Here is a 20,963-nt window from a genome sequence, read left to right on the forward strand (position 1 = left end):
CAAACAACTACCCTCAACCAACACTAGAAGATAACTACCATCCTAACCAACTACCCTCAACCAACACTAGAAGATAACTACCATCACACACAACTACCCTCAACCAACATTAAAAGACAACTACCATCACAAACAACTACCCTCACCCCAGACTGGAAGATAACTACCTTCACAAACAACTCCCCTCAACCAAGAAAAACCCTTCAGCCTTGAGGTGACGTAAGGACATGGTGAGGCCTAAACCTCTTCCTGTGCCCTGATGCAGTACGGCTGAATGAGCACAGTGCTTTAGAGATGAGAGCTGTGGTGAGAGCACACACACACACACACACACACACACCCCTCAGTGGTGGGGTAAACCCCGTCTGAACCTAAAGGCAGCTCATGTTTTAATCAGTGGCCCAAGCTCGGTCTGTCCATTTCCTTTAGACAGACAGTGACTGGGTTAATATAGAGGCACAGCGCCTGAAACCACACACACACACACACACACACACACACACACACACATATACACACACACACACACAAACAGAGAGATGACCCAAACAGTGGCGTGGCACTCAAACAAACACACACACACACACACACACACACACACACACACACACACACTCTCCCCCACTTGGCTAATAATTCATGAGGCCAAGTGGTTAATGGATATTTCAGATGTGTGCTCCTGACGAAAATTGACTGGATGGTCCAAAAGCACTGCTCTCTGCTCCACTTCCAAGTGCACGCAGGTCAATGCACACACACACACACACACACACACACACACACACACACACACACACACACACACACACACACACACACACACACACACACACACACACACACACACACACACACACACACACACACACACACACACACACACACACAGAAACAAACTCAAACACACACTCTCTTCCACTCTCTCTTTCACACTGAAAAACGTTCACACTCTCCCCCTAACACACGCCGACACGCCCACTTTCTCCCTTTCTTGCTCACACACACACAAAGAAACAGACTCACACTCTCTCTCGGGCTCTCTCTCCCCCGCCACACACACACACACACACACACACACACACACACACACACACACACACACACTACTACTCTGCACATCTGCCTGCGTATCCCCTCCTAACAGAGGCCCTATTTTCCTGAGGCCTGCTGGGAAGGGAGATTCACTCTGTCTTGGCCAAGGACAATGTGCTTCTTTATGTACAGAAGGCCCATCCTTACGCCTCCTCTTCCTCTCCATCCTTACGCCTCCTCTCCTCTTCCATCCTTACGCCTCCTCTTCCTCTCCATCCTTACGCCTCCTCTTCCTCCTCCATCCTTACGCCTCCTCTTCCTCCTCCATCCTTACGTCTCCTCTTCCTCTCCATCCTTACGCCTCCTCTCCTCTTCCATCCTTACGCCTCCTCTTCCTCTCCATCCTTACGCCTCCTCTTCCTCCTCCATCCTTACGTCTCCTCTTCCTCTCCATCCATTCATCCTCTCCTTCCTCTCCATTCCTCCTCTCCTGCTCCTCTTCCTCCTGGTGCAGCTCCTCTCCTGCTCCTCTTCCTCTCCATTCCTCCTCTCCTGCTCCTCTTCCTCCTCCGTTCCTCCTCCTCTCCTGCTCCTCTCCTTCTCCATTTCTCCTCTCCTTCTCCTCTTCCTCCTCCTCCTCCTCCCCTCCTGCTCCTCTCCTTCTCCATTCCTCCTCTTCCTCCATTCCTCCTCTTCCTCCTCCATTCCTCCTCTCCATTCCTCCTCTCCTGCCCCACAACCCCTCGCCCTCCCCAAAGGTCCTCCTTTTCCACCATTCACCTCCAGTTCTCTCACACACACACACACCGACACACACCGACACACACCGACACAGACACACACAGACACACACCGACACACACCGACACACACCGACACACACAGACACACACAGACACACACAGACACACACAGACACACACAGACACACACAGACACACACCGACACACACCGACACACACAGACACACACCGACACACACCGACACACACAGACACACACACACACACACACACTCAGTAGTGGACAGAAGCTATTGTTTAACTCCAAATGAAGTGACTCATCTACCGGTACTGAGGAGGCAGTTAGGGTCTCGGCACAGAACACCTGAAGAACACCGTGACCTTTCTGGTGCGGCGCAGGTGCCAACACACGGACCTCTATGAACTGTGACTGTGCGAGGCTGTGCAGAGATTACTGGGCCCTTGCAAAGAACTCTACCTAACCATGGCAGCGTGTAGGTCTGCGCCATATTGCAGTGATACTGTACACACAGAACTAAGAGCCCATATTGCAGTGGTACTGTACACACAGAACTAAGAGTCCATATTGCAGTGGTACTGTATACACAGAACTAAGAGTCCATATTGCAGTGGTACTGTACACACAGAACTAAGAGTCCATATTGCAGTGGTACTGTACACACAGAACTAAGAGTCCATATTGCAGTGGTTCTGTACACACACTAAGAGTCCATATTGCAGTGGTACTGTACACACAGAACTAAGAGTCCATATTGCAGTGGTAATGTACACACAGAACTAAGAGTCCATATTGCAGTGGTACTGTACACACAGAACTAAGAGTCCATATTGCAGTGGTAATGTACACACAGAACTAAGAGTCCATATTGCAGTGGTACTGTACACACAGAACTAAGAGTCCATATTGCAGTGGTACTGTACACACAGAACTAAGAGTCCATATTGCAGTGGTACTGTACACACAGAACTAAGAGTCCATATTGCAGTGGTACTGTACACACAGAACTAAGAGTCCATATTGCAGTGGTAATGTACACACAGAACTAAGAGTCCATATTGCAGTGGTAATGTACACACAGAACTAAGAGTCCATATTGCAGTGGTACTGTACAAACAGAACTAAGAGTCCATATTGCAGTGGTACTCTGAAGTGGTACTGTACACACAGAACTAAGAGCTCAAACGGACCCAGGTTTGAGAACGGCCCGAGGACATTTAAGAGGGCCATTCATTCCCATTCACTTCCTGTCACATCTTCACTGTCCAAACCAATAAAGGATAGAAGAAGCCTGTACACATTGTGGTCATGCCACTGAACACAGTGTCTGTGTGTGTGTGTGTGTGTGTGTGTGTGTGTGTGTGTGTGTGTGTGTGTGTGTGTGTGCGTGTGAGTGTGTGATGCCACTGAACACAGTGTTGAAGTTATGCCTTTAGACACATCATGTAGGATGTCCATAGGTGTGTGTAAGGCACAAGGTGTGTGTCATGAGGCCGTGTAATGTGTGGAGATGCTGCTGGAACACAGTGTGTGTGCGTGTGTGTGTGTGTAAGGCACAAGACGTGTGTCATGAGGCCGTGTAATGTGTGGAGATGCTGCTGGAACACAGTGTGTGTGCGTGTGTGTGTGTAAGGCACAAGGTGTGTGCCATGAGGGCATGTAATGTGTGGAGATGCTGCTGAAGACAGTGTGTGTGTGTGTGTGTGTGTGTGTGTAAGGCACAAGGTGTGTGCCATGAGCCCGTGAGAGAGATGCGGCTGAAGACAGTGTGTGTGCATGTGCGTGCGTGCGTGCGTGCGTGCGTGCGTGCGTGCGTGCGTGCGTGTGTGTGTGTACCGTGTGGAGATGCGGCTGAAGACGGCGTTGAAGTTGTTGCAGCTGAGGGAGAAGAGCACCCCGGAGGCGGAGGCTCGGAGCTGGGCGGCGTACAGGTGTCCCTCGCGGTACGTGTGGATGAAGTGGCAGATCTCCGGCAGCAGCTGCTTCACCAGCATCGTCTCGTCCAGACGCATGCTGTCCTTCGGCTGCTGGAGACGAGCGAGCAAGGGAGAGAGAGAGAGAGAGGGAGAGAGAGAGAGAGAGAGACAGAGGGAGAGAGGGAGGGAGAGAGTGTTAGTTCACATTTAAAACATCTAGATTTAAAATAGCAATTATAAATATATACAGTCGACAGGCAATATGCGGTGTGGTGTGGTGTGGGTATGGATGTGGGTGAGTGTTTGTGTGAATGTGTGTGTGTGTGTGTGTGTGTGTGTGTGTAGTGTGGTGGTTTTGGGTGTCTGGTGTGTGTGTGTGTGTGTGTGTGTGTGTGTGTGTGTGTGGTGTGTGTGTGTGTGTGCCTGTGCCTGTGCGTGTGCGTGTGCGTGTGCGTGTGCGTGTGCCTGTGCGTGTGCCTGTGCGTGTGCGTGTGCGTGTGCGTGTGCGTGTGCCTGTGCGTGTGCGTGTGCGTGTGCGTTTGCGTGTGGTGGTTGTGTGTGTGGTTGTGTGTGTGGGGTTTTGGGTGTGTGGTGGGTGAACCTCACCCCTGCGAGGCACTTCTCCAGAGTGTCCAGGATGATAAGCTGAGAGAGATAGAGGTTCTTCTCCGCTGCCTCCCCGAATATTCGCTGAAAGACAGACATTCACAGACACACACACACACACACACACATTCATACCATAACGTTACAGATACACACATTCATGTTGTTACATGACACAGACACACATTCACGCCGTTACGTTACAGATACACACATTCACGCCGCGTTCTTAGCTATTAATGTGTATATTACACGGCCCTTGTTTCATTATAACTATACCATGTCATATAACACGTCAACTTCCTGTGTGTGACGGTATACTGATCCTCTGTAATCACGTGGTCTTAAACATAACTCTCATCCCAACTCCAACACCAGTTTTAAGGCCAACAGGCCTGTGCCACCAGGACAAGAATCCAACACTGTGCATGTTATATATATATATATAGTTGGTATGTAGTTAATTACACAGTATAAACACTACGTTACTCTTTATTACCCTGTATAATATAATAATATAATAAATACAACATAACCAAGAGCACGGAACAGTACTGTTACAAGGGCTAGGCTAAAGTAAGTGAAGCCAAGGGATATGTGCTTTTCTAATGGAAACCTATCCTGGATACCAGACCGAGCCTCGCCCACAACATTTGAGGTCTGGAGGTTTAATGTATCAGATGGTCATACTACGTTGCTCTGATTGGTTCTAGGTATCCAATTGAGCGAAGAGGCATTTTTTTTTTCCTAGTTCGTTGAAACACGCCCCATAATCACAGCTCAATGGAGCAGTATCAGACTCTTATTTTGACTAGAATTATGAGAACGACATCGTCAGGCTAATGGAAACCCACTATGGTGACTAACACTGACTGAGGAGGAACAAGGGCACAAAGGTAGATCATGTCAGAGATGACATCAGCCTTAGAGCCTTAGAGCAGTGGTTCTGAATCTTATTGGAGGTACTGAACCCTGCAAGCTTCATCAGTGCATTCACAGAACCCTTCGTAATTTGAAAAGTAAAATATGATTTCTTCAAACGTAAGTATGTATAAAAACGGCCCGACATTGCTAGTGTGAACCGGGCTATACTGTGTGTGTCTGCTGCCGAACCCCTGAGAGTGACTCAACGAACCCCTGGGGTTCGATCGAACCCAGGTTAAGAACCACTGCCTTAGGGCCTTAGAGGCTCAGAGCTGACATCAGGGACTCTAAGGAGATGCCCTCAGCCTCAGAGCTGACATCAGGGACTCTAAGGAGAGGCCCTCAGCCTCAGAACTGACATCAGTGACTCGTGGGAGAGGCTACTCACCATGTTGTTGACATTCTTCAGTATGTTGGTCAGGCCGCTGATGACCAGTGAGAACTTGTACTTGGAGACGTTGATGAGGCACTCCTTGTTGTGCTCAGTGCTGACTTTGGAGTGAGTGTTCTGTTGGCCCACTTTGACCGGAAGCTAGTGAGGAGGAGGAGGAGGAGGAGAAGGAGAAGGAGAAGGAGAAGGAGAAGGAGAAGGAGAAGGAGAAGGAGAAGGAGAAGGAGAAGGAGAAGGAGAAGGAGAAGGAGAAGGAGAAGGAGAAGAAGAAGAAGAAGAAGAAGAAGAAGAAGAAGAAGAAGAAGAAGAAGAAGAAGAAGAAGAAGAAGAAGAAGAAGAAGAAGAAGAAGAAGAAGAAGAAGAAGAAGAAGAAGAAGAAGAAGAAGAAGAAGAAGAAGAAGAAGAAGAAGAAGAAGAAGAAGAAGAAGAAGAAGAAGAAGAAGAAGAAGAAGAAGAAGAAGAAGAAGAAGAAAATGTGTTTAGGCATAATCCAGAACATTGACACACTGCTCAAATCAAAGTTAAAATAACATTAAGAAGTTCTCATGTAGGCATATATCTAGCAATCAACACCAGATATCATTCTCAGTGCATGTGTACATACAGTATATCACCATCGGCGGAGGAGTGCAGGTGTAGCCGTGGCCTTTAAAGGAGCTGCATCCATGACTGTTTGGGAGGCTATTTGAACTACACCCTGACAGAGCTGTTTGTTGAAACACTACGAATGACTGTTCCGCTGACCTTTTTGGAGAACAAGTGTATTCAGTTCATAATTAAATACCGCCGTTTTGAACACAATTGCTTGCCTCTGCCTCCCTTATTGTTTCGGCAACCCTTATCACAACATATCACTTAGTCACTGCCACTCACAGTGCTCTTCTCTGGACCCTGGGATCTTAATGCTTTGTCCCCGTGTGGCTGTTGTCTGGACATTGGCCAGGGACAGGGTTGGTTCTCAGGAACCGGAGAAAGAGCCAAGAGAACTGTGGAGAACATAGTGCTGCAAGGTTCCATGAACTAAAAAGCCCACTTCTGCAAGGTTCCATGAACTAAAAAGCCCACTTCTGCAAGGTTCCATGAACTAAAAAGCCCACTTCTGCAAGGTTCCATGAACTAAAAAGCCCACTTCTGCAAGGTTCCATGAACTAAAAAGCCCACTTCTGCAGCTGGACTGGAACGGTGGAACAATAAAGGCAGGAAGAGGTTGACACCGGAACACCGTTGGGGTCCACGGCCCTCACTAAGGACTATCCGCTACCCACGCAGGTCTCAGGCGCGAATGCAAACACACACACACACACACACACACACACACACAAACACACACACACACACACACACACAAGGCCTCGCAGGGTGACCCACGGAGGAATTTCTAGATTAATACAAACACACCCACACACACACACAACTGGGAAACAAAGAAGCCTTTGGAGCAGTGCCTCACCCAAGCCTCTGTGTCCATCTGCAAACCTGCAGTGGACTGTGTGCACTGAGGGACATATGAAAACACACACACACACACACAGACACAGAGACACAGACACAGAGACACAGACACAGACACAGACACAGACACAGACACAGACACAGACACAGACACAGACACAGACACAGAGACACACAGACACACAGACACACAGACACACACACACACACACACACACACACACACACACACACACACACACACACACACACACACACACACACACACACACACACACACACACACACACACACACACACACACACACACACACACACACACACACACACACATCAGGCTCACCTGGACCGTACCATCAGCTGGCCAAAGGAGAAGCCTACCGGCTGGGAAAACAGCATGTTTCAGTAAGAACGCGCATGTGCCGTGGACGGACTGCCTGTCTGCGCGTGCACAAACACAAACACACACACACACACACACACACATACACACACGCACACACGCACGCACGCACACGCAGTCACACACACACACACAGGATTGTAAGACAGAGACTGCGTTACTCACTCCAACAAGAGAAGGAAATTGTGTAAATAAAAATCCCCTGACCAAACCTCTCCTTGCCCCTCTTTCTCTCTGGCTTTCTCTCTCACACACACACACACAGACACAGCACAGACTGTTGAAGCCTGCATCCACATCCACACACACACACACACACATTCTCTCAGACAGTCAATGGACACACAGGGCACTTTGTTTCTCGCCACACTCTGAAATTCCTCCGTGGGTCACCCTGCAAGGCCTTTTCCATGTGTGTGTGTGTGTGTGTGTGTGTGAGTGTGTGTGTGTGTGTGTGTGTGTGTCAGCTTTGGGCCACCCGGTGGGGAGACAGGAAGAGTCCACATCCCCTCATCCACCGCCCCAACACTGCAGGACACACCACCAGCACGTGGGAGGAGCCATGGCAGTCAGACACAGGGTGGGTATGGTGGAGAAGGGGCTTGAAACACACATACACTTAAACACTTAGGTGCTATGCACACGAAGTCTAGGGCCTCCGAATCGGATTTACTTTTCACACCAATCGAATCTTTTAATTTCGTAAATACGGAGGCTGGCAACGAGAGATTTGCGTAAACACGGAAGCAGCAGATTGTGGTGAACCGACTGGAGTACATACCTCACGCCTGTGGGTGGCGCTTTAGCGCTTTATTTACACAACTGAAAAAAACGTGAAAAACCTAGAAGAAGGTACTTCACAGCACGAGGATAAACACATAACACAAGACATTCAAGCTCCAATTAACAACATTACATTATGATAGTTAATATCAGTGGTCAGACTTAAGGATATGCGAAAATGAATTATTTTTTCTATTGATAATAAAGAGTTTGGAACAGTAACATGACATGTCTGTCTACCCATTTCCCATGATGCATTGCTCCGAGCATTTTACATACATTTATGAATAAAAAAGCAAATTAAATCGCTGGCCAATTTATATTTGTGGTCATGAAAGTTATGTTACGTCTGAATAAGAAGAATTAGATCAAGATAGGGGGCTAATCAAAAATCAGAAGACTGGGTTAATGTTAGTGAATTCGAGGCCCACCACCAGTGAGATTTTGAGGGAGAACAAGTGATATATATATTGGTTGGAGATGGCGAAAAGATCACGTGGGGCAGTGACGCCATCAGGTTGCGTGAAACCGTGCAGACGAACACCAGCCCCCATACCGATTCAAATCTACTCACTTTCTACCCCGGACTGTGATCGTTATGGAAACAAGGTGCGGATAGAGAGTGTTCGTATGTATGATAGGGCTATCTGTATTAGCTATCCGTATCAGATTGACAAACTAGGCTCCATGTAAACGACCTCTTAAACACACGCACACGGACGCGCGCACACACACACACACACACACACACACACACACACACACACACACACACAGATATTTATGAGGCCTCTTCCAAAACTGCCTCAGTCGGCTGGCCTTGACTGGTCAGGTCAGACCTTAGAAGAGCAGCAGAGGTTATAAACCGGCAGAGAGAGAGAGAGAGAGAGAGAGAGAGAGAGAGAGAGAGAGAGAGAGAGAGAGAGAGAGAGAGAGAGAGATAGAGAGAGAGAAAGAAAGAGAGAGAGAGAGAGAGTTCCCACCTTCTAACTGTTCTTCAGAACTCGTAATCCAGAATCCGGAATTTAAAACATGAATTCTAGAATGCAGGTGATCTGGAAACAGATATTAAAAGGCAGGGAAGCAGACTGCCAATCGGAAGAACACTCTCGACATGGTGCTTGCCCATGTGAATCTTCACAGTCCCCCGAGAGAGACAGACTGCGGCTGCTTCAACGATGACTTACTTAGGGTCGAAGCCTAGGCCTCGGAATATATGGTGCCACATTTAGACAATGATGCCACTGATGATTTCAGTACCTTATCGATTGCATTTCAAGAGACGGTGTATGAAATAATCCTTAGTGCTGAGATCATCAGTGATGTCGGAACAATAAAATCGAGAATGGAGTGTTAGATACTAGTGCAGACATAGTTCTCTAGAACTGATCGTATCAAGTGCTAATACAAACACATGCTCGGTGTAGAGTTAAGGAGGCGAGCTGAAAGTAGGCTTAAGGCACTACACACACATAATCCTATTTAGTGATTATCTTCCAGTTTAACTGGGTTTAGCAATGAGAGATATCTTTAATCTCAATTACAATTCTGTTGAATTGCTGTTAGTGACATTCCCCCACAAAGACCCCAGAATGTTCAAAAAGGGGCCTTGTACAACTGAGATTAGGCTCACGCATACTACTGATGACACTTAAAACAGAGAACAGGACAAAAATGAGGCTTGGAAGTCAGGCCTCAAGTCAAGTCAACCCAACGCAAGCAAACAGTGTAACTAAAAGCACAAGTCATGTAAGCCAGTGTAGCTAAGTTAAAAATTATTTAACTTATTTAACATTTCTATTATTGCACTACCTCCATGATCATGGTACATTGGTACTTTCTTGTATTGTTGTTCTGTCTTGTCCCTTTGTTCTGTTCTATTTGTAATGCTCCAGCCTGCATGGAGAAAACCAATCAAAAATTCCTAGTACCTGTGTACATGGCGAAATAAAGAAATTGATTGATTGATTGATTGATTGATAGATTGATTGCAGATGGCCTAAGTGGACATGGTCCTGGCTGCAACCTCTCGTTATGGGGAACCAGCAGACTGGCAAAGGAAGGTTAAATGCTAGGGCAGCTGGCCCCATCAGCACTGTGTCTCCTGGTGCTTTGGCCGTTAAGTTAACACACACTTAATCTCATTGGTTCAACAAATAAATACATCTGTCAATAAGAAGCAAAGACTTCATATTCACATATTCTACCATTAAACCTCACAGACGTCTGCACCAACACTACCAAACAAGTGCCTAGAGACAGTTGTATCGTTATGGCCGCTATATAAATCAAATTGAATTGAACTTGAATATGGCTGAGAAACGGCACTCTGAGATACACTGTGGCACTGGCCTGTGTACCAGACAGCCCTGTACTCCATGATACTGCAGCTCGTCATGATCGACTTCACGTGACTGAACTGTTAAAGTTAACCGCTTAGCTCACATGTGTCAAACTATTTATCTATCAGAGCTTGTCTGCCACGGCCGCTGGTATGTCGAACGCACCACAAATACTGCAAGTACCACAATGCACTGTCTTCACGTTGGTAGCATACGTCAAATTAGGGAGCGCTTGTCCCACGGTCCGGCCCTCGACTCACACACATTTTTTTTATTTCGGCCCTCTGTGTATTTGAGTTTAACACCCCTGGCTTAGCTGATGATGTAGAGGCTTCTACAATGGCAGGCGGTGAGAAGACTTTCCTTAATGGGTTTGCTCCTAGCCTGGTAAGTAAGAGATACAGGTTACGCCAAACAGCCCTTTGTGTGCATGGCAGAGGGCAGGAATCAAACAGCACAACAGTAGTCATATTCTACAGTTAAACCTAACAGACTGGACCAACACTTATCTCCATGCCGACCTCGGCTAAACTTGTCCGCATTACATACAAGCATAGGACACATAGGACTACACCTCAAACGCATCAAAACTTTTCCCGAATTCATCTATTAATTTGTAAATTTCAGGTTAACCTAAGTTGTATCAAACCAGATTGAACAGACAGCGAGGGTGTGTAGCAAAGCACTGCACAGGTATATCTATGCATCTCCTCCTACAACCCTCACACATAAGACTGATAAGGTATAGCTACTGCTAAGCACACTGGAAACATCAACAGTCAACCGTTCCAGGGCAGGATTGAGACAGGCCAAAGTGCAATGAATTTGGATGCCTCTTTATGCGGGAGACAGAACTCTACTTTGGCTGATTTCATGAGTGGGGAAAACAAGGACTTTCTGTGACAGCTGCTTAGTCTGGGCAACGGTGAACGTTTAACTTGCAACGTGACCAATTCTTCAGCTTCCATTCTGTCTTTCCAGAGAAGACCGTTCTGTTTCCAAGTTTTCATGAATGGTTTCAACAGCTGTACCGATTAGAACGTTTTAGTTGATGATTACCAAGACCAGGAGTGTCTCAGAGTGAGTCATTTCTTCCCATAGTATCTAATTCGATAACGGCCATCATAATGTGAAGGAAGATTAACTGTCAAATTAACAGTCAGTTAGCTGTAATAGAAAAGTCAATATGTGGACTTTGCCTTCAAACATGCCTTACACTGCACGTGATGGGGAATAGTCCTGCACATAGAATTTACCAGCCTACACAATTTATGACGTTTTGAGTTTGAGGTGGTAGCCTACTGAGTTACATCTTGTCTACATGAATAAGGTGGCATTTGGAACGGCCTAATCAGAAAGACAGTAGCAATGGACTCAACCTGTCACAATAAGAGGATCATTGTTTTTATTTACACATAGGATCAGCTGTTGAGATTGTCTCAGACATTGACAGCATGATATTCATGTAATCATGACCAAACTAAGCATTTCCCGGTTCAATGCACTAAACCTAAATCCTGCAATTATTTGTACTGATTAGCTAGTCTATGTATACAGAAATGAGCAGAGTAAACTACCAGCTAGCCGTAGCACTTGAATGCGTGAGAATAGACAGCTTGCAGTGGACGTTCGAAATGAAAGATAACTATTCAGTCAGAATAGGAGTAACGAAGCATATCCAGATGCCGTTAACCATTCACTTCGGCACCTAGGCGATTGCGTCCGGGAGGCTGGGTAGTTAGCGCTGGCACGCCAGTTAGCCGAACATCTGAGGTGGGTTGATGCTGTGTGAATCTAGCCGAATACCAGAATGCCTCGATGCCTTTGTATCGCAGAGTTCCTTTTTGACATCGTCAGTCTAACAAAGCCTGCCATTTTCGTTTGTGCTTCCATAAACGAAAGAGAGACACCTGTGTGGCTCGTAATATAAGTTAGATGTCTGATGTCTCAGTCTTGTCCTTTAAGTAGAACTGACGATAGCAGGCTCTCTTGTTTTGCCTGATGCAGTCCTGCACAGGAGTGGTGGTGGGCAAACGAGCTATCAAATCGCAATCCGCAATCCTAGCATATCGCAACATAGCCGACCTATAGCTACCAAACTACACGGATGTCACACATTTAGCAACAGCCTACAAAGTGTAATGTAGCACACAAGCCACAAACACACTATAGCATTTACAAATATATTGTGGGTTATACATACCTGATCGTCAAATCTATTAATTACGGCCTGAACCCATTCTACGGGTTTATGCGCCGCCATAGCGGGCCAAGACGCTGCCGCGACAGGCTTCTTGTTATCCCCAAGCCAATTATGTATTTCTTCTCAATTGCGAATGATAAATCCTTGATTTCTGATAAAAGCACCAAGAGGTGGGGGTGGTTTGTTGTTCTCTCGTTTCTCAATCAGAAACACCACCACGCCGCCATGACAGTGCCGGAAGTTTAAATCCTCCTTTCCAGGCAGCGGAGCTGCTGTGTGATGGACAACTACTGCGCCTGCGTTGCTTCATAACTAGTGTATGCAGAGTGCGAGATAATGAATACCCGAAAAGAAGGTGTGTGTGTGCGTGGCATGTGTCTTCATTCATGTTACTTTGCCCCGTGTTGGTACAATTAACGTCATTACCTCTCTGATCTGAATAATGTGCTTATAGGGCGGTTATCCGGATCAGTGGAACGCTGCCAGTTTTTGAGAGTTTAGAGAACACTCATTGGATGATGAGTTTGTGGCATTAGGCTACTGAGTAGGTTTGGCTTGAACTTGATTGTACAGGAGGTGCCAAAAGTTTTAAAACTGACTATACCACAGACTGTAGTCTAAAACGGCATACATCCGAGTTTAACCGCTCTCCCTCCATTCTCTATGTGGACTACATCGGGCATGACGCATGTTGTAGGCTATTTCACTTCGATATAACAGTAAACCTTCGCAAATGTAGTCATTCTCCTGTGTCAGTGTTACAAAACCAATATGGGAACTATCTTGTAAAGTTTGTGTTCGCTCATTGGCTAAAATAGGTCCTACAAATTCCTCCTGTCAATCAGTCTATGGTCGTGCGTAATTTTCCCATCACATGGTCCAAAATGAAATTAATTCAGAATGCTTGCATGAAAAAAACCCAAAGAAAGAGTGATTTGTTGCTTCCTATTTGAGTCTTGAACAATCAAGAGTTTTACGACCAGTGGAAAGCATCAGCTATCACATGTTTTATATAAAGGGTTGTTCAATGAGTTACCCATCATACAGGAGGTAAAGATGGCTTAAGAGCTGCTCACAGACAAGGATATATATACAAGGATAATAATAATTTGACCAACTTGTTTACCTCAACCGGTGAAAAGCAACTGTCAATATCATGAGCCTCTTGAAAGCATAGTTTAGTCACAAATGAAAAGTCCTGTCATTATCACCTGTCTGTTGCTTTATTACATCTTCTGTGGCCGTTTATAATTCACAGCGAGATTAAAAGCTTTTTGGTAAAATACGAAACAAATTTGTTTTTGTCCATTCCACTCTTTACCCTACTGCATGGATTGACAAGACGAGGAGGAAAAGGATCAGACTATGAATTGTCCAATTTTGTGGTCAGTTTCAGAAGTTGAGAGGATTTGAAGAAAAGACGTTGGTGACTGGTTCCACAGAAAACAAACCTAATTCTAGGACAAGGTGCGGTACATGAACACTGACACACTTTACGTTTTCCAGTGAATGATTTACTGTAACAAATTATTATATTATTCCCCACATGCAAGTACACTTGGAAATGTTCATTATCTTGAGCTGAAATCTTGTGCCATGACAATGGGCAACTTTATTTGACTGTGAAATAAATCTGCATTCAAATACAAAAGCATGCATTGTATGAAAAAGATGTCCATTAGGGAATCGTAAAACGGATCATATTTTAGAGTATCGGCCTACCTGGGTTACTGGCACGTTCCAAACAAATACGCATACACTGCCCCCTAGAGGCCATTTACGTTAACCCACCACGACTAATAGTCACTGTAAAGGCATTCTTTTCAGACTGACATGATTTCCTACACATTTGCGAGGACCACAACTCTCACTCTTATCTAAAATTAAAGACTGTAGAGTTACAAGTGGTGTCATGTCCGATTAACCTTTGAAAAAAAAAGAAAAAAAAAAAACACAACAACAAAGACTCTATTCCACAGATATCCACTGTCTTCCTAAAGTGCTGCCATCACATATGACCTAGCAGGACTATGTAAGATTCCGCTGTAAGGTAATTAAGTAGGGATACAACACCAAGGATTTCAAAGGGTGCTGTGGTTTAGCATAGAGCTCAAACTTGCACAGAGGACAAGCTCACATCCCCGGAGACCTCCACAATGTCAGTTTGCTGGTGGCTCAGGTGACGGTGGTTGTAGGTGAACATCTGGATACCGTTGACAATGATCCTGTAGCATTGGGTGTCACACACAAACGCCACCTGTGATGAAGACCGATGTTATTACTCCAGCTGACAACATCGCAGCTGTTTTCAATCATCATATCATTTTTATATTATATAGTTTTTTTTATGGTCTTATTTTGATGCAAAGGTAGTACATATATTATGAAAGTTTCACTTTTAATCAGAGTTGAAATCCCACGTCAAAACGTTGACCGCTCTCTCTCTTCATTGTTTTAAATCATTCAAATGTATGGCAGTAAATTATATGGCAATACAACAATGTATGAAACATTCACTGTCCTTTCCTGCTTTACAGTTTTCTTCCAAAAGATCAAAAACAGTATTGTGAAGAGATTACACATTCAACACCACATGCTGTATGATGAGTATTTCATCTTAGTTTCTTGTTACATGAGCAGGTATAACACACACACACACATCCACACACACACACACACACACACACACACACACACTCTCAGACAGTCAATGGACACACAGGGCACTTTGTTTCTAGCCACACTCTGAAATTCCTCCGTGGGTCACCCTGCAAGGCCTTTTCCATGTGTGTGTGTGTATGTGTGTGTGTGTAATCTGTAGAGGCTACCGTGAATGGTTGTCCGCAGTGGAAGGGCATCCCACCGGACCTCTCCTCGGACCCCCACTTATTATTTAGGTGGCTATTCCGCACTACGGTGTTCTCTTTGAACCTGGGGTTGAAGTGGACGGCTATTCCCGAGTTTAATCGCAGGTTGATGCAGAACCTGCAATGAGATCATGAGGTATTTATCACCCTGGCTGTGTTTCCTGTTTTTTTTTTTTTTTTTTTTACAGCCCATGTTTTATATATAAAAATATATATATAAAGATTGATCCCAATAATATGACAATGCATGCTAACAAGGACATACTGGTCAGTGCAATACCAATGTTTGTCTGGCAGAGTTATAACAAAAAAGCATTAGCAGAACATCTCCATGATAAAAGGTTCACCCACCAGAGTACACTACTGAATACACACCCGAGTACACACCTGTCAGCTTGTCCACCCAGCAGAGAACTCACCTGAGTACTCACCTGTTAGCTTCTTCACCCAGCAGAGAACTCACCTGAGTACACACATGAGTACTCACCCGTTAGCTGGTTGGATTGGAATGCCTTGGATGGTGATGGTCTTCCCAGGATACATTCCGCCTTGAATAACAGTCTTGTATGGAACAATCTGCGTAGGTTTTGTAAATAAACAAATGTTCCAACAGATGTAAAAATCTGTCAAAACAAAGTTCCTGCCACTTGAAAATGGGTAGTACAGAGTTATGCTATTATGTTGGTTTATGCCAGTATGCCAGCTTATCAAATGTAAACAGAACTTACATAAGATGGAGAAGGGCTGTAAGGTGGAGGTGCCTGTCAAAGACAAACAAGGCCTTATCAACCAGTCATATCAACATTTACTTTCATAAAATGGCACTACAAGGCACAATGTCATATTAAACTCAACAGCTTTCCCGACAAAATATACAGTATAGAAGCAATAACAAACCGTTCCTAAACTGTCTTAGATATGTTATAACTTAACATTTTAACACGCACCACTTCTGAGAGCAACAAGTGCTTTGTGTTAGAGTGGCTCTAAGCCGACCTACCATCATACAGGAAGCGAAAGAAGCTTGCACGAAAGAAGCAGGAGGGGCAGCTTTGTTGAATTGTGATTTATTTCTTCCCCTGTAACTCTTCTAACAGAATAAAACAGGTAATGTGTTATGGGATAGGATGATTGATTTACATTAAATTGGCGTAGCTAATTAATACTATGCCTAGATTATGAATTTGCATTAATTTGGTGTTTACTAGTAACAGTCAAAGTTTGTTTATACACAAAACAGATAAGGTGCAACTTACAGCACTCACAGGGTTTGGATGGCTTGGCTGTGCAGGATAAAGATAAAAGGGGGGGAGGGGGGGGGGAGTGTCACACATGACTTTGGAAATCATAGCAATGTTATATTCTGTTAAAAGTCAGCCTATGAATACCTATTGTAAGTCTGTCTATATGCCAAACAAAATGCTTACAGCGGGATTCTGAAAAGCAATTGACTGTATTTCCACTCCGCCGGTAACGAAAATGTGTTGGACACTGGAAGCAGGGATGCGATGTTTGTAGTCCATGAAATGGGCACCATTCACCACAATCTGGGTGAATTGAATGGAAAAACAGTCATCAACGTGGAAGGAAATCAGATAGCCAAACAGGCGAACTATCAGCATACTTTTAAAATGTATTTCATTTTAGGAGAAAATATTGTTATATAGCCTACTAACCGAATAGGAATCGTGGTTGGTCATGAATATCAAGGTGAAGTTGGCCCCGAGAGGAAGTGGCGATGGTTGCTTTCGCTCCTCTCTACCCCAACTTGATCCTTGACGCGTGTTACACACCACATAGCTTGATCCACCATATCGTGGGTTGAAGTGGAGGGCTATGTCTGAGCCGCACTGAAAGTCCACATTAAATCTACCGACATGGAGTAGAAAAAGATTATGGGCTTACAGTATTCTACATGTTACAGGCCCTGTTCCCTTAAAGGCACCCAGTGCAACATTAGGGCATCAAAATGGAAATATTCTGGAGAAGACTATCTTTATGATATTGACATTTACTTCTTCATATTAGCACATTTGCATCATTATTTGATACTTTGGGCGTTAAAAAGAGCGCTAAAGCTAGCCGCAAGAGCGTAGCCCTTTAATTTTTTTGGTGCCACCAATAAATAAAGCAGGATTCCAGTCAATGGAAAAATGGCCTCTCCCCACCTGCGATTGTTGTTGTTTACGATTTTCTATCAGTTCTCACCACACAACGACGTCTCATCTTTGCTCCTTGAATGTCGATATGTAATGGTATGGAGTTATTGAAACTTACTATGTGTAAAAAAGACTAGAAATTGAATGTTTATTTTTCGAGTCTCAAGCCTATAAAGTTGCACTGGGTGCCTTTAAGAATGTAGGCCCTGTTGTATTTCGCCACTACAATAGTAAACAAGGTTATTATTGATCCTGGAAAGGAGTGCTGAATGAATAGGGCAATAAGGGGAGTGTTGTAGGTAATACAACCTGAAGACTAAAACGAAACGTAAGACCTTAGAGCCTGGACTAGCGCCACCAGCCTCTGTACCTTCTAGCGGGCTGTCAGAATCATGGACAAACTCCGCCTACCACCCCCTTAGAAACACGTGGCTCACCTCGAAAGACTAATTTAACGGAAGTATAGGTGACTTATTAATAAGTATAGTGTTAACTCCTGGGTTCAACCCTAGTGAAGCCTGAAAAATAAAGTGAATCTAAATCTGAATTTATATGGAGTTAGATTTGTCTAAAAAATAACTGCAAATGCACAGAGGGTGATCTACAAATATTATGCCTTGAGTTGCACATGTGTTTTGCAATCCACAAATACAAATTTCCGATTTGTAACTTGTGTAATGGTTTTTACAAATATATGTGTATTTGTAAATATATCATTTTACATTTGTAAAAAAAAAAATCCATTTGTGAAACTGAAAATTCAGCTTGTGAAAAAAAAAAGCCATTTGTGAAACTGAAAATTCTGTTTGTTAATCGTGACTCAGCATTTGTGGATCAACAATCACACGTTCGTATTTTTGAGACATTCGTTCCGCAAATCCACACACATCCACAAACTCGTGAGCTGGAAGCCAGTCAAGTGTCCATACCTTTCCGCGCCAGGCAGCACTCTTCCAGTGACAGTAATGGTCTTTCCCTCGCGAAGACCACCCTTGATGGTACCAGTAAATGGTATTTTCTGAGGAGGAAGAATCGACTATCACAGGGACGTGTACGGCAAACTAACTAAACATTTCGTCAGACTGAACTAAAAAGATATAGGCTTCCAAAAGAAAACTTATTCTTAATATGGCCCCACATTCTCTGCCAGGTGAGGTGCCACTAACTATGTTAGGCATAGGGCTGGAAATAATTTCAGTTCAAAATGTCTATGTCAACTAATGTTAATGTTTAACTACATTAACGCCGAAGAACACATAGCTTTATATGTGCCTTTAGACTTTAAGGTAAATAGTAATGCACAATGTTACTTGATTACGTTGAAATCATGCTTTGATAGTAAATATTGACGCATAGCGTTTGTTTGTAAAAGCTGCTTGCTTCGCTGCAAAACTTGGTATGCTACTTACCGGTGTGTAGAAATTTTGCTGATGCATTCTTCGACGTTGAGTTAAGCTATTATTTCAACCAAATTGAGCTGTGCCTAAAGAACAGAGGCTGCAGAGGTAAGGGATTAATATTATCAAAGTTAAGTTTCGGTTTCCCCTTCCTGACTGAATCGTGGCTTTATCAGCTGATCCCACATCTGTTTTATTAATGAATGAATGCTGCCCCCTATAGGCTAGAGAGTTCATGAGTTGTATGATATAGTAGTTAGTAGTTTAGTTATAGGTTATACACCTAATAACACAACAACATCTGGGCACTATATGGGATCAAGCCACACATTAGATGGTGTTCGCACAGTTGAGGTATGTTTGTCCCCTTTTTCCGGTGGGTCGGCCATCTAAGAGGGCCACTCTACTATTGGTCAATTTGCAATGGTGAAATACATTTGGACATATTGTTGGAAACGGCATTGTCCTTCCCTGACATCGCTCCTGACCTACCATGGCAGGCTTTGGTCTAGGGACGACCGCAGGTGCAGTGTGTTGACCAAGCAGCACCGCAAGTATCGTAAAGTGCAGAGCAAACAAAATAATATGCAAACATATAATGCCCTTTGTTAAGGTGCAGTCAACATCATTTCTGCATAAGGCTCAAAATTACATGAGTTTCATCACTACCTTGGAATTCAAGCCAACACAGTGCAGCAGAGCAGAAGCATCCAAACTCACATTTCAAAGCTTAAAGGTGACCTGAAACATCTTGCATATTTAGCATTGTATTATATTTGATATTATACTAAGCTTTGGTGTTGCTTTTTAAAACCTTTCAATGCACAGAATTGTTATTTTGCATTGTTATATCTGCATACTCATGACTTACCTTCTTTCAACTCTGTACTTGTAATGTCATAGCAACAGTGCTGTAATATACAATTGATTAACTGTATTAACACACAGGAAAACAATCAATCAATCAATCAATCAACCAGTTAATTAATTGATTCATTCCTTAATCAATCACAGAATGAATAAAAAGCAGGGAACAAAGAGACCTGTGGTCGAGGTCTTTCACATGACAAGCATTGTTTATTGTCTCTCCATGACAACAGAAGGTGTACAGAATGGCAGCCACATGCAATACAAAAATATGAATTTTACATGACATAACATGTATTGACCCATTCTAAAAAATGTACAATTTATTTCTTACAGCATTTTGTACATGAAAAAATATAAAGATAGGCTATATGTACATTTGGAACAGGGGGGCTGTACCTATTCAAAAATGGTATGATGTACAATATATATAAAATGTACAAATGTACAATAATTACAACATGTTTATAAGCTGTACAGTGAAAATTGTATTTATATGTGTATATTACACGTCACCTATGTTTTTTTTTCATTCACAGAATTACCTACATTTTCAGACACAATATACTCACTCACCCACACTCACACACACACACACACACACACACATTACATTACATGCACACTGGCATAGGCAAATGAGAACACAAAATACAGACACACAGGCACACACACCAGAGGTAATGTTCATCAAACTAACGAGGACACACTAACGTGCTAGATTGCTGCAGCGCTCTTTTTTTCCCCAGTGGTGCAAAGGAAGTCTACTTGGAACGAATAAACTACGTAGTGTTAAGTCTGAAAACACTCAAAGTCTACTTGGAACGAATAAACTACGTAGTGTTAAATCTGAAATCA

The 20,963-nt window shown here is 44.0% G+C and overlaps 2 protein-coding genes across 3 annotated transcripts in view; both read right to left on the reverse strand.

Annotated features, from left to right (window-relative positions):
• LOC308363635 (neurofibromin-like) overlaps positions 1 to 12,875 on the reverse strand; it is a gene marked incomplete at both ends in the record, with an annotated part of 29,894 nt that extends 17,019 nt beyond the window's left edge. The window contains 4 exons of the mRNA XM_080836453.1: positions 3,632 to 3,822; positions 4,318 to 4,401; positions 5,630 to 5,773; positions 12,816 to 12,875. Coding sequence (XP_080692579.1) covers positions 3,632 to 3,822; positions 4,318 to 4,401; positions 5,630 to 5,773; positions 12,816 to 12,875 — 479 coding nt within the window. The remainder of the gene's footprint in view (positions 1 to 3,631; positions 3,823 to 4,317; positions 4,402 to 5,629; positions 5,774 to 12,815) is intronic.
• A 2,032-nt stretch (positions 12,876 to 14,907) lies between these two features.
• On the reverse strand, positions 14,908 to 19,386 carry LOC308360718 (galectin-9-like). 2 transcript variants are annotated; one of them, XM_080832774.1, is made up of 10 exons: positions 19,251 to 19,386; positions 18,771 to 18,859; positions 17,359 to 17,551; positions 17,110 to 17,229; positions 16,948 to 16,965; positions 16,683 to 16,772; positions 16,411 to 16,443; positions 16,170 to 16,258; positions 15,644 to 15,800; positions 14,908 to 15,072 (listed from the first exon to the last, which is right to left on the reverse strand). In XM_080832774.1, exons 1-10 carry the CDS (start codon positions 19,275 to 19,277, stop codon positions 14,926 to 14,928), a joined length of 963 nt encoding a protein of 320 aa, XP_080688900.1. In that variant the 5' UTR covers positions 19,278 to 19,386; the 3' UTR covers positions 14,908 to 14,925. The 2 variants fall into 2 exon arrangements, with proteins under 2 accessions (XP_080688900.1, XP_080688899.1); XM_080832773.1 differs by having other exon boundaries at positions 16,939 to 16,965.
• Positions 19,387 to 20,963: the final 1,577 nt, after the last annotated feature.

The sequence above is a fragment of the Sprattus sprattus genome (genome assembly GCF_963457725.1).
Source record: "Sprattus sprattus genome assembly, chromosome: 1".
In the NCBI taxonomy this organism is placed as follows: Eukaryota; Metazoa; Chordata; class Actinopteri; order Clupeiformes; family Clupeidae; genus Sprattus; species Sprattus sprattus.